Raw genomic sequence first — 14,398 nt, 5'->3', positions numbered from 1 at the left:
CTGGAAGAAGAGCAGAGCAGCACCGACCCGTTGGTCAGGAGCCTGCTGGACACCACGACCCCACTAGGCCTAGTGGAGGTCCTTGCACAGCTCCCCCGAGACCGGGAGTGTGCACAGACTGCCCTGGAGGGCCTCGCACGGAGGATGGCCCGGGTACAGCGAGAGACATTGGCGGAGTGGAGCCGGGAGATGGCCCAGCAAACCAAGACCCGGAGCACGCCAGCCGAGATGAGGAAGCAGACCGCCTCTGAGGATGGCGCGGGAGGACCCAAGGCCGGAGACGGCGCCGAGGAGGGAGCCGAACGCATGGAGGCAGGTAAAGGGGACGCCTATACCCCAAGCCGTGACACCGCTTACCTGCCCCAGCTCCCCGTCGCAGAGCCCGAAAGTCCCCCTGCTGTGCCCGAAAACGCCATGTCACCGACGCAGACTAGGCCCCAACCGGAAGCCGCCGCCGCGACCCCTGTGACGTCACACGCCTCGACCCCGAGCGTGACCAAGCAGGAAGTACCACCAGCCTGGTCGCAGGGCCTAGAATTCCCGGGCGTCGCATCACCAACAGCGCCCCCTACCTCCGCGGAGCCTCCGGCCTGGTCGCAAGGCCAGGTAGCCCAGGGCGCCGCCGTATTAACGGTGCCCTTCACCTTCCAGGTGCCCCAGGCCTGGCCGCAAGGCCTGGGCAACCCGGGCGCCACCACCACCGCGCCCGCACCCGTAAAACCAAGGGTGCCGCGTCTGGGAGAGGACTTGTTTGCCCAGCACACGTGGCCGGACGGGCAGCCTTTCATCTGGCCCCAGAAGTATTACGAACTGGAGCACCAGAGGAGGCTTGGGGCTATGTGTGCACCCCTGATTCCGGCTCCGAAGCCCGCAATAAGGATCTCGCCCCCGCTAGCGTAAGCGCAGTTTGAGTGGGACCCCACCGGAGAAGATCTAATGGGGTTCACTCAGGAAACTAGGGCGGCTGCAGCAGAGCGCGCTGAGTGTTGCCGACAGCAGCTCGAAGAGTTCGCAAGGGAGCGGAGAGAGAGGCGGGTCCGGGAACAACAGGCCCAAATAAGGAGCGCCGAGCAGAAGAGCCGGACCAGGAGGGACCCCCGTGCAGCGCATTGTCCCCGCACCATCGGGACAGTGATCAAGTTCAACCAGCAGCATGGGTGGGGCTTCATCCGAGACAACAACACCCCCGGCGACGTCTTTGTCACGCGCAGAGACGTGGAGTCCCATCTGCCGGAGGGGCACAGAGGTCGTGACCTCTACATCGGAGACGAGGTCACCTTTACCCGGCACAAGTGTGCCAAAGGACCTTACGCCCTCCACGTACACCGCCTGACGGAGGAGGAGTTGCGGTGCGAGGAGGAGGAGCAAGAGGACCCGGACGGGTCTGAAGTTACAACCAGTTATAAGCAAAGAGCAGGAGGAAGACGCCGTTGAGTGCGGCAGAGAAGTGATGTAAATAGTTACCCGATCGGGGTATAAAGAAACTGTTGCTACATATATATAGTCCCCGTTGGGACCAGCTGAGTGAACTGTTTACCTGTTAACCCCTTCATCCCACAGGCTGAGGACTGTGAGCAGCCATTCCCTTCCCTCTACCTGGCCGAGGACTGAGAGCGGCCAACTTCCCCTGTATATAGTTGCGCTTCCTAAAGCGCCCCCTACCGGTTTTATAGGAAAACCAGTTTTTCTAAGAGACTGTCGCACTTTTCCCGGACACACGTTGCACAGTGTCCGGAGGAAGAACCTGAAACAAGAGACGACGAGAATGTTGATATGAAAAGTTTTATATATATAATGTTTTATATGTTTTATATGTTTATGAAAAAAAAAAATGTATGTTTTTGGTGTTATTTATGTCTTACAGCCCGAGGACGTGCTGTGATTTACCAGGGGGGAATGTAGCACCCTGAGGGTTCGGCTGCTACAGGGGTATTGCACCTCAACCCAGAGGTGTGATATTCCACTCCCGGGTAAGGAAGGAGTGTGGATCTGAGCTCGGTAGGCTGCATGCACTACACACATCCCATTTCCGGGGAACAGGCCGACGGTACTCCCACTTAGAAATGTGCAGGTACGACCGAGTCTGTTCCTGGCTGGAGTGGGAGGGGGGTGGTACATCCCAAGTAGTGTAGGGGCAGATAGGGGGAGCAGCCTGGGTAAAGTTAGGAGCTCATTGGGTGCTGGTCACGTGAGCTCACACATAGAGGGTGTATATAAGGTGGGCACCAACAAAGATCAGGGTCAGATGCAGAGAGTCAGTCGGTTGCAGAGAACAAGTCAGGAGCAGAGGAGAGAAGAAAGACCCAGAGTGAGAGAGGAGAAAAGAGAGAGACGCAGAGCACAGAAGAAAAGGACCCAAGAACCCAAATTAAAGCACCGGGTGAGGAGTCGGCATCAGGGTACCGGAACCCAAGCTGGTGGGGGTAAAAACATTCCCCAGCCAGAGACCGGAGACCGTGGGCAGCGTTTGCCACGGTCACCCATCATATCCACCCCGAAGGCACACCACATGAAGGGTCAGGGAACCCAGGGCCAAGGGTGTCCCAACAGAAGGCCCGAGGGAGCTGGACCTAGGTGGATCACTGGTGGGGACGGCCAGAGAACGGGACAGAAAGAGAGCTCAGGGCCACGCTCCGGACTTGTTTGGGGGTTGGCTGGATCCAGGACCTGGTGGACGCAGCACGGCTCGGGTGGTCACTCGCAGCTGGAGTGACCAGTACAACATCTGCAGTAAGTAAACACCCTTAACTGCACAACCCGACTCTGTCTTCACTGCCGTCTGCACTACACCACCACAACCCCCATCCTCTGCACCTGTCCCCTCTGAGGCTATACCCCTCCCGTTGGGGGTTATCCCACCAAGCTGCGCACCCACCATCAGCCTCAGCGGACCCTGCTGCAGCGGCGGCCACAGTGACCGCATCACAACGGGTGGCGTAGTCGACACAAAAGAACTCTTAATAACATCTGTAGGACTGCCACATAACACTGAGCTTGACGCCCTGGGCACGGGCCGGGTCACAGCCGCTCGGAGACTACAACCCCCCATCTGATCCGGTGCCGGGTATTCCCCTCAAAAAGGAATATGTCCCAGGGGGCGCGTCACTAGCAGTATAGATGTACAGATATAGATATGTAAATGAAAAATAATAAAACATGAAGGATCCAATTGACGTTTACCGCTTTATTCGAATAGTGTCCTCCTTTTTAGTGGCTTTAGTGTTTGCACCACTTTTTAAGTTGTCTTTCTTTTTTAAGTGTTTTATTTAATTTTTTAGACAGATTCATGGAATGTGACTTTTACCAAATGTTACATTTTTTGGCCCATTATATATTTAGAACATTTGCTCTTACCTTGATATAATAGTGTATGGCCGTCTTGTACATATTGATAAGAGACATCAATCAGTTCCTCCTGCAAATTACTCTTGGCATAATTGAAGTTGGCCATCTGTACTGTGAAAAATCCATTTTGATTGTCGAAAACACTAAAGCTATGTGGTGTTATATCACGAATAAGTACATGTTTTTCATGGCACTGTTGTACGGCTTTTGTGATATCAGTCAATATTTGAAGCATTTGTGACCAGGTAAGCTGATTCTCCCTTTCATGAAGGAACTGCAGTAGTGACTTTTCATGGTCGATCACATAAAATGGCAGCACGTCATCAGTTGAAATTTTCCGCAAGGTGACTATGTTCTCGTGATTTTGACAAATCTTTACTGCTGACTTTATCTCTTGAAAATTTTTGTAATTTTCATCTGTCAGATTTGTTTGGAGAATATCATTCACTGTAGTCTGTTTCAGTACATACAATAGTGCATTGACTTCTGGAGTTTCTACTTTAAATATGTAGGAATGAGAAGAATTTACTTTAAGCCGCTCATGAACTATTATTTCTGGATATTTATGGGATATGTGTTCCCGAATACACTCTTCCACCAAATTTTCATCAACTTTGATAAAACTGCTGCCCAACTCAGAAATGGAAAATTCATTCAAACCTTCACTAAACACTAACGGTATGACAAAATGCCTTATTTTTTTCAATGGATGATAAACAAGTTTCTTGAGGAAATGTTTCAGAATGATAATATGTTTCCCATCCTTTTCTTTATCTGTTTTAGGCAAGGAGCTAATAATTTCAAGCAATCGTAAACTTGTCTCCAATGTACCTAAACAAAGAGATGAATAGAAATGAGGAATAAAAAATTGTCCAATGGAGCACCATTTTTCTTTGTTTAGCAGTTAGTGAATGGGAATAAATACAAGTGTGACCTTAACACCATTTCTCTTCTGCAACTAGTTATCTAGTAGTACTGACAATAGTTATACAAATATTTCAACTGGTACCGTGATGATTCTTTCTAGGGCTGAACATAGAATTGTCTGTGTCCTAAGCAGTAAAGTTAAGTAAAATCTAATCTTTTGGAATTGGAAAAGCCCTCAAAATTCTCTGGTTGGCACCACTCAGTCTCTACATCAGAGGTGCATACATATATATGTGGCTGTACCACTCCCAAGGGCTGCTCAAATTTTGAACCATATTCTGATCAAGGGTATTTATCAAAAGCACTATATATGCCATAATCTAATAAGAAGGGGTTCCATTTCTGAAACTTCTGCTATTGTATGTAAAGAAAATCCTCCACTACCCTATTTAGCACTCCAGAAAAAAGGATTCAAGATGGCTATGCAATGAGTGCAGCTATCCCCATAGCTTAGGAGAGTCACTGAACGTAGAGAAGTCAGCGATAACTGGGAGCCACACCGAATGACATAAGGAGCCGCCTGTGCTCCCTGAGATGCCGGATTTGCACCCCTGCTCTAAATGAACTCTTCATCAATTCTGTTGTATTATGCTTCAAAAATTGTTGTTGAAATCTACCCAATGACCAATATTATGGTCCTTCCTTTTCGCATATTGTGTTTAACATATCTTGTATTAAATCCTCTGCCCCCATTTTCTTTTCGCTTTCACTATTCTCTATAGAAAACTCTTTAATTAGAGAGTTTGTCCCGACTTTAACATTGATGGCCTATCCTTATCAATGTCTGATCAGTGGAGGTGCGACACCCGGTGTCAGCATTGGAAGGAACTGCTCAGATGTGGAGCTTGACAGCATGACTCCATTGACAGAATAGTGGCTGCGGCCGTGTACTTCACATCCAACCCCTATTGATTTGCAGTACCTGGCCATGGCCACTATACAGTAGACAGAGATGTGCAGCTCCATAATTGAACAGTTCCAGCCGCCAATGGGAACAGCTGATCCCTAGGGTGCCGGGTGTCACACCACCACCGATCAGACATTGAGGACCTTTCCTAAGGATAGGTCATCAATGTCAAAGTCATGGACATTCCCACATTGTCAGAATAAAAAGTATCACTGTTCTTTAAGATCAACATAGGGGCAGCAAAAGTTATGTACTACACTTTAAGAACCATTTTAAGTGATCTAATGTATAAAAATATTTTATGTACTATAAGACTGGAGGCTCAGAAGAAGGTAAAGGAGATGGAAATTCTGTTGATGACGAGGAGAGGCTCAGTCTCTGGAGAAATGGAGAAAGACAAGTGATTGCCCTGTACAATTAGTTAGATAGTAATATCCCCTTACTCCTCTAATCTTTTCCCTGGTAAAAGAATTCAGAATGCTTTGGATAATAGATAGGAAGCTTTAGAATGAGACCCATTCATTTGACCGAATACTTTGGTTAGATATCAGAACTTAAATGAATTAGCACAAGGAAATCTTAATGTTCCTAGATGAGGAAATAAATTGGCAAAAGATAAAAGCATTGCATAGAAATTAGGTATTTAAATATTAATCTGAATTTACTATAATTTTAATCCATAAAATAAAAGTATACAGTATATCAAAACCTGTGTGAAACTTCCATTATCCAAGACTGATAAGATTGCTCTGATAAAAATTATAATTCTCCTCCAATGCCATAAAAAGCCTTGTAATGGACTAATATAGATAGTGAAGTTAGACTCAGCTATATATGGAGACTTATTTTCAAGGAAATGTTCCATCGGGATAAAAATATGCATAATATTTAATGCCAGCCAAACCATTGGTCAATCTGTACACAGCACTATTTTGGGCCTCTTACCCCTTATTGGTGTAGAGCAGGGTATTGGTTAACTAAATGAGATGACCTACATGAAGTATTCAAAGTAGCTCATACCAACCAATGCAGAGACCCATTTGTATACACTACCATTTCAGGGTTGTTACCCCTCATCAGTACAGAGCAGGGCACTGTCATTTTTCATGGATCATTGACTTGAATAGTTGAAAATAACTCTCCATACACAGCTGGATCTCTTCAATGACAGCACAGTAATTCTCCTGTACTAGCTCTAAGGCATCTCATTCAGTCAACCAGTACCCCGTTCTGTACTGATGTTAACTAGTGACTAGTGAGTGTGCCTCATTAACTCTTTCAGCGAGCACACTTGGGTGCTTGCCGAGTATTTTGGCGTGCTTGGGGTTTCATTCATTGTCGCTGCGCCTGCAAGTGTCAAGGCTGTTTGACAGCTGTATAATTTTCCTCTATATGACATTGACCAATCATAAACAAGAGGCCCCCATGCAGAGAAAAAGAAAACTCCGCCAAAGAAGGTCAGAGCTTTCTCCATGTAGTATGGTAAGAATTACTGTATGTCAATCCAGATCACACAAATCTCACTGCTGGCGATTACTGTGTAGAGGGAAGCGAGCAGAGATGTGTGTGATTACATATATTGCTCTGCATCTGAGAGCAGGTGGGAGGTTCCCTGGTTGGGGACAATTAGCATGCAGCACCTCCTGCCTCAGTCCAGGGAGGGGAGACACTGGAGTCCGAGGCTGTGAAGGTTATAAGCCCAGCAGCAGAAAACCACCACGCAGGGGACTTCAAGTTCTCTGGCCCAAGGAAGCCCGGAGGCTCAGCCACACGAGAGGGACCACTACTGCCCCGGAGGGGTGAGAAGTACAGAAGGCCCGAGTCACCAGTCATACGGGTGAGAACAACACGGTACACTTAGAGACGTGGGCTACCACTACACTACAGCGGGATAGCCAAGAAAGAGTGAAGTCAGCACGGTAGGCCTACAAACTCCCCCTGACCAGCGGGATTTCCCAGTTGCTCTCAGACTGACCAGGCCTCCATTGTTAACCTGTATTCCGGACGGGTCCCTTAATACCACCAACAGTAAAGACCCTGAATTGCATGACAGACTCCGTGTGGTTACTGCTGCTCCGGCGCACCATCACCACCAACATCCGCACTTGCTGCCCTGAGGCTATACTCCTCCCGTGGGGAGTTGTACTACCCTCTGCTGCACCCACAACACCAGCCTCAGCGGTCTGCCCTGCAGCGGCGGTTCACTCTGACCGCAATCCACGGGTGGCATAGTCGGACATTCAGCATATAGACTGCCATTTGGTTTGACCACCCTGAGCCACGGGACCGGGTCACCGCCACGGTGACTACAACCCCCAGCATCTACAAAAAGGCCCGGTTCCGGGTTCCCCACGCGGCCCAGGGGGCGCGTCAACTGTGGCGTAGTCGGCAGGATTTCGTGCCCGCCACCAAAGGGTACTGCGTGCCTGAAGAAAGACTGCAATACTTACTTTGGTGGAGTTTCCCGCCATCCGCAGCCGTTTCCCGCCATCCGCAGCCATTTTTCCGCCATCGGGCGCCATCTTTGGGACGCCGCGCGGGAAGAAGAAGGGCGTGGACGACGAAAGCGTGCGAGAACTGGAGCCCCGCCTTACGCACGGATGCTGCGCAAGGTCCTGAAAGGAGCCGAGCAGACGCTGACGTCACCAGGACGTGACGCCAGGTCCTCAATCCCGACGGTCGCCTGCGGAGCCGCGGCCTACAGAAGAAAAGTAACGGAAGGTAGGCCATGGTTGACTAGTGGGGAAGAGGATGACGGAAGCGGAGGGAACTGTCACCGCCAGCGCGGCCGCTGCCGCAGTAATGCCATTCACGATGCCTTATATCCCCGGAGCGGCCTGGTTGCCCCAGTACTCAGGGGAGTCGCATACCCTGAGCAACTTTAAAGAGAGACTGTATAGCCTATTCAAGGTGTACCCCCTGACGGAAGAACAAAAAGTGACCAGTTAACCGGCGCGACCCAACGAGAAGTAAAGTCCTGGTCAGTCAGTGACAAGGGGACCGTGAAGGAGATTTTATCCCGTCTAAAGGACACTTTTGATACCCGCACCTCAGCAGAGATCAAAATGAGATTTTATGGGTGCAAGCAGGGGGCCCAAGACAGTATAAGAGACTATTCTTTGAATTTGCAAGAGGCCCTGAGAGCCATTAAGCAGGCAGACCCTGACAGTGTGCGGAATGCAGATAAACTGCTGACTGAACAATTCATTGAGGGTCTGCTGTCCAGCGCCCACTGAACCCAGTTACGCTTAATGGCCCTGCAGAACCCTGAGTTAGACTTTGCACAGTTCAAAGACAGGGCCATCCGGGTGCTCCGAGAACCGGCACCAGGTGGCGCTGTAACCCATAGGCGCCCTGCTATCACCTATCACCAGGAGGCGGCGCCCTTGTCTGCAGAGCCTGTGAGAGCTGATGCACAGGCTTTGGGCAAAGACCCGGCTGCAGACCTGCACCATCAGGTCCAAGAGCTGACTAAAAGCGTTGCCGCACTAACAAGGACTGTGCAGTCGTTACAGGTATCTTCTCCAGGAAAGATCCAGCTGGCTACCAGTCCGGAGGACGTCCCGTGGCGCCAACAGAAGAGGATCCCACCGTCCAGAGGGAAGCCAACGGACCGCTACGACCAGGGTGGACAACCCATCTGCTGCCGCTGCGGCCAGCCAGGACATATTGCGAGGTACTGTAATTTAAACTAGCCCAACCTGGGGCAGAGGGCCAACCCCCAGGCGTAAGATCATCAGTCCCATCAAACTGGCATGACAAGTATGTGGGGGGACGACCGGTCTTACCTGTGGTACTGGATGGCATTCCCATGAGTGCACTGTTGGACACCGGGTCACAGGTAACCACCATCCCCTATGTACTTTTCAAGCGGTACTGGGATGACACGGATATTACCCGCTACCCAGATAATGACTTGAGCATCATCGCCAGCAATGAACAGCCCGTGCCGCAGGTGGGGTTCAAGGAGGTGACCATCAAAATTGGTAAAGTTGAACTGTCGGCGCAGGGACTGATTATTGTGGACATTGACCGTCGTGAAAGTCACCCTAAAATAACCTTGGGTACTAACGTTATTGAAAATTGTCTTTCAGAGATAATTGTTATATTACAGCAGGTTGCAATGAATGCCAGCTCCAGCCAGCAGCGTGTCTTACAAAAGAGATCAGAGCCCTGATGAAGCGGCAACTGGTAGAACTGTCTGGTGGCGAGATTGGTAGCGTTAGGATGAGTGACCCGTTCCCTATCGCCATGCCCCCAAAAAGCGAAATGATGATCTGGTGCCAGACTGCAATGAGGTTAAGAGGTAGAGACTAGAGATGAGCGTTGTTCTACTCGAACTGTTCGCCAATCTCAAATTCGAGCTGTTTTGGGCGGTGTTCGAGCCGTTCGGCGAACACGAACAATTTGAGAAAAATTCGGCTGTTCGAGGTTATGTTCGATAACTGTTCGTGCACCAAAATCATAACTGGATTTTTTCTCAGTAATGATGAAAATTAATGTTAATACGCAGTTTGAGTGTACAGCGGGGTGGGGGGAGGGGCAGGGGATGGATCTCTGCAGGAACAATGAAGATCTCCATTTTTTTTTTCTCTTTCCCGCATTTACAGTGGGGAGGTGCAATCTGTCAGCCTATCAGCAGCGCACACACGGAGCGAAGTGCTTTTTTTCACACAAGCAAGGGCATGTGTCATTGGCAGTGTATGTCACATGTCCTTGCCCTATAAGACCAAGCCATTTTCCCCGTCGCCACCATTTTCTCACTGCTGCAGCTGCGTGTTAGACGGCACAGCTGTTGCTGTGTGCGCTATACCTTGTTAATTTCAAGCCAATTTTCGCACAAATCTACAGATAGCTTGGGAGTAGGGAATAGTTGTGATTGCAGTCCTTTTAAGGACTAGGTTACAGCATTTCCTACGACTTTTATCAGGCAGGTCTGTGCTCTTAAATAGATAGATTGTGGGAGTAAAGACTAATTGTAATTGGAGTCCTTTTCAGGACTAGGTTACATCAGTTCCTATCAGTTTTTGCCAGGCAGGTCTGTGCCAGTGCTGTGCAAGTTTTTTTCACAGCATTTGGCTGAATCTAGCAAAGCTAATCCTTTTTGGCCTGTTGCAGAGTGTGTTAGTCAGTGGAGTAGCCTATCTGTGTTGCAAGATATACCACCTGTGTATAGAATACCAATTTTTTTACTGCACCTAGTGAAGTAAAATCTTTTGGGCATAGCATCATTCTATTAGTCCATCTATACTGACCTCCATCAGGTTGCAAATTGAATATAATTTTTTTCTGCATCTAGCTCTGAAAAAATATTGGGCTTCTAGCTGTGTGTGGGGCTTGTTGTATTAGTCCATCTATACTGACCTCCATCAGGTTGCAAACTGAATATATTTTTTCTGCATCTACCTCTGAAAAAATATTGGGCTTCTAGCTGTGTGTGGGACTTGTTCTATTAATCCATCTATACAGACCTCCATCAGGTTGCAAACTGAATATATTTTTTTCTGCATCTACCTCTGAAAAAATATTGGGCTTCTAGCTGTGTGTGGGACTTGTTGTATTAGTCCATCTATACTGACCCCCATCAGGTTGCAAGCTGAATATATTTTTTTCTGCATCTACCTCTGAAAAAATATTAGGCTTCTAGCTGTGTGTGGGACTTGTTCTATTAATCCATCTATACAGACCTCCATCAGGTTGCAAACTGAATATATTTTTTTCTGCATCTACCTCTGAAAAAATATTGGGCTTCTAGCTGTGTGTGGGACTTGTTGTATGAGTCCATCTATACTGACCTCCATCAGGTTGCAAACTGAATATATTTTTTTCTGCATCTACCTCTGAAAAAATATTGGGCTTCTAGCTGTGTGTGGGACTTGTTCTATTAATCCATCTATACTGACCTCCATCAGGTTGCAAACTGAATATATTTTTTTCTGCATCTACCTCTGAAAAAATACGTGGCCTTCTAGCAGTGTGTGGGACTTTCTCTATTAGTCCATCTATACAGACCTCCATCAGGTTGCAAACTGAATATAATTTTTTTCTGCATCTAGCTCTGAAAAAATATTTGGCCTTCTAGCAGTGTGTGGGACTTTCTCTATTAGTCCATCTATACTGACCTCCATCAGGTTGCAAATTAAAAATAATTTTTATCTGCATCTACAGTACCTCTGAAAAAATATTTGGGCTTCTAGCTGTGTGTGGGACTTGTTCTATTAGTCCATCTATACTGACCTCCATCAGGTTGTAAATTGAATATAATTTTTATCTGCATCTAGCTCTGAAAAAATATTTGGCCTTCTAGCAGTGTGTGGGACTTTCTCTATTAGTCCATCTATACTGACCTCCATCAGGTTGCAAATTGAATATAATTTTTATCTGCATCTAGCTCTGAAAAAATATTTGGCCTTCTAGCAGTGTGTTGGACTTTCTCTATTAGTCCATCTATACTGACCTCCATCAGGTTGCAAATTAAAAATAATTTTTATCTGCATCTACCTCTGAAAAAATATTTGGGCTTCTAGCTGTGTGTGGGACTTGTTCTATTAATACATCTATACAGACCTCCATCAGGTTGCAAACTGAATATAATTTTTTTCTGCATCTAGCTCTGAAAAAATATTTGGCCTTCTAGCAGTGTGTGGGACTTGTTCTATTAGTCCACCTATACTGACCTCCATCAGGTTGCGAATTCAAAATAATTTTTTGTCTGCATCTAGCTCTGAAAAAATATTTGGCCTTCTAGCAGTGTGTGGGACTTTCTCTATTAGTCCATCTATACTGACCTCCATCAGGTTGCAAACTGAATATATTTTTTTTCTGCATCTACCTCTGAAAAAATATTGGGCTTGTAGCTGTGTGTGGGACTTGTTCTATTAATCCATCTATACAGACCTCCATCAGGTTGCAAACTGAATAAAAAAAATTTCTGCATCTACCTCTGAAAAAATATTTGGGCTTCTAGCTGTGTGTGGGACTTGTTCTATTAGTCCATCTATACTGACCTCCATCAGGTTGCAAATTGAATATAATTTTTTTCTGCATCTAACCCAGCCAATAGTTTTGGCCTAATACCACAGTTTGGCCACTCAGCTCTGCTCGGTTCCCATCCATTGTTTTTTTGTGCAAACAACTCCAGAGTTGTGAATTAGTTAACCACCAAAATGAGTGGAAAAAGGCCTGCTGCTGGTGGAAAGGGGAATAGGCGTGTTGGGAAGGGGAAAAAAGGTTGTGTCCGTGGGGTAGGTGTTAAAGCAACAGTAACATCTGCAGAAGAAAGACCATCTTCCAGCCAAACTAAAATGTCTACTTCTTTTAGCGGACAATGTGATAAGATCCCTTTCTTACGGCCACGCCAATCGCTACAAATTCCAGATGAGGCACAAAAACAGCAGGTGCTTCAACGGATATCAAGTGCTCCTTTAAGTGGGCTCTCCTCCACATCAACTTCAACATCACAAATACTCCAGTCCTCAAAGGTGTCACCCCAATCGCACTTGCTTCCTCACAGCTCCCAAATCTCCAGCTGCGTGTCTGAGTATGAGGTAGAACAGATGGTTGAGTCTGCAGAGCTGTTTACTCATACAATAGCCTGGGAATCAGAGGTCGACTCCAGCGCTTCTGTGAATCCAGACGAGGAAATGATCTGCACTGATGCCCAGAATCTTTATGAGTCGGATCCAGGACCAGACGCAGAAGGTTCTGACCATAATGTAGACCCTCATTCCCAAACTGTAACTCCTGTTGGTGGAGACAATGAGGAAGACGATGATAAGACTCAAATACCTGATTGGAGCGACAACTTTAGTTTTTTGTCAGGGCAGGAACAGGTTGGCTCTGAGGACGACGGGTGTGATAACGCACAGGGTGATGATGATGAGGTTGGAGATCCCACTTACTGTCAACCCTCAGTCAGCCAAGAGATGAGGTCAGCAGAGGAGGTGGAGGAAGATGCTAGTGACGACGAGGTCAGGTTGCGCCTTCCTGGACAGAGACGTAGTACTGGAAGCACGTCAACAACTGCATCCTCAAACACAACTCTGCCTCTCACCACAAGTCGTGGTGGCTCTTCAGGTCGCATGGGTGCTAAGCCTTGCATAGCCTGGGCATTTTTTCAGATCGATAAAGATGACCCAACTCGTGTTATCTGTAACATTTGTCAGCAAAAGCTAAGTAGAGGCCAAAAAATACATAGTTTGAGTACTTCATGCATGAACCGGCACATGGACATGAAGCATAAGTTGCAGTGGGAAGCTCAGTGTGCTACAATGCGGCCTAGCCGGCCGGGCCAGCCACCGTCTGCCATATCTTGTGCATCCGCGGCCTCTTCATCCTCTGTGACTGGGGGGACAACAGTCACACCTGTTTTGGGGTGCAGACCTGCCACCTCTTTACCCGCAACAGCCAGCGTAATTGGCAGGTCATCATTTTCTTTGGAGGTGGTAACACCAGCTGGTGTTGAGCGCTGTCCAACATCGATAGCACCACCTTTGGATCAAGGCAACCTAACATGTCCGCCTGCATCTTCCTCACAGACCGGCAGTTTGCCGGGGACACCCTTATCAACCCCGTCTAAGCACAATAGCCAGCCCTCGGTCCCTCAGATGTGGACAAGTAAAAGACCATTTCCTCCTAGCCATGAGAAAGCTAAGAGGTTGAATTTCACCATCTGCAAGCTCTTGGCTACAGAAATGCTGCCTTTCCGCCTGGTGGACACAGAGGATTTTCGAGACCTTATGTCCGTCGCAGTGCCCCAGTACCAGATGCCCAGTCGGCACTACTTCTCAAAGAAAGGTGTGCCTGCGCTCCACCAGCATGTCGCACACAACATCACCGCTTCTTTGAGAAACTCTGTGTGTGACAGGGTGCATTTCACCACAGACACTTGGACGAGTAGGCATGGACAGGGGCGTTACATGTCGCTGACTGGGCACTGGGTAACTAAGGTGACAGCAGGACAAGGGGCTGCTGTCCAAGTCTTGCCGTCCCCACGAGTTGTGCGTCAATCCTCTTTATGTCAAAGTTCCTCCACTGCTTCTGCCTCCTCAACCTCCTCTCGGTCTTCCACCTGCACCCAAAGCCTGTCTGGTCATGCCACAAGCTTTCTAACTGCGCAGAAGGGATGCTGCACACCTCCTTACTATGCTGGCAGTAGGGCTCAACGTCATCAGGCGGTTTTTACATTGAAATGTCTGGGAAATTTGAGTCACACAGCTG

At 47.9% G+C, this 14,398-nt stretch overlaps 1 protein-coding gene across 4 annotated transcripts in view; it reads right to left on the bottom strand.

Moving 5' to 3' along the window:
- LOC141273619 (uncharacterized) overlaps positions 1-14,398 on the bottom strand; it is a 251,595-nt gene that overhangs the window by 161,917 nt on the left and 75,280 nt on the right. For all 4 annotated transcript variants that reach the window (XM_073685705.1, XM_073685704.1, XM_073685703.1 and 1 more), the window contains one exon: positions 3,355-4,176. In XM_073685705.1, the coding sequence (XP_073541806.1) occupies positions 3,355-4,176 (822 nt within the window). The remainder of the gene's footprint in view (positions 1-3,354; positions 4,177-14,398) is intronic.

This window comes from Phyllobates terribilis, unplaced genomic scaffold, assembly GCF_046119375.1.
Source record: "Phyllobates terribilis strain yellow unplaced genomic scaffold, ASM4611937v1 Scaffold_5__5_contigs__length_657084704, whole genome shotgun sequence".
NCBI classification, from domain to species: domain Eukaryota; kingdom Metazoa; phylum Chordata; class Amphibia; order Anura; family Dendrobatidae; genus Phyllobates; species Phyllobates terribilis.
Note: the sequence above shows the minus strand (reverse complement) of the source record. Positions and strands in the feature narration are given on the sequence as shown.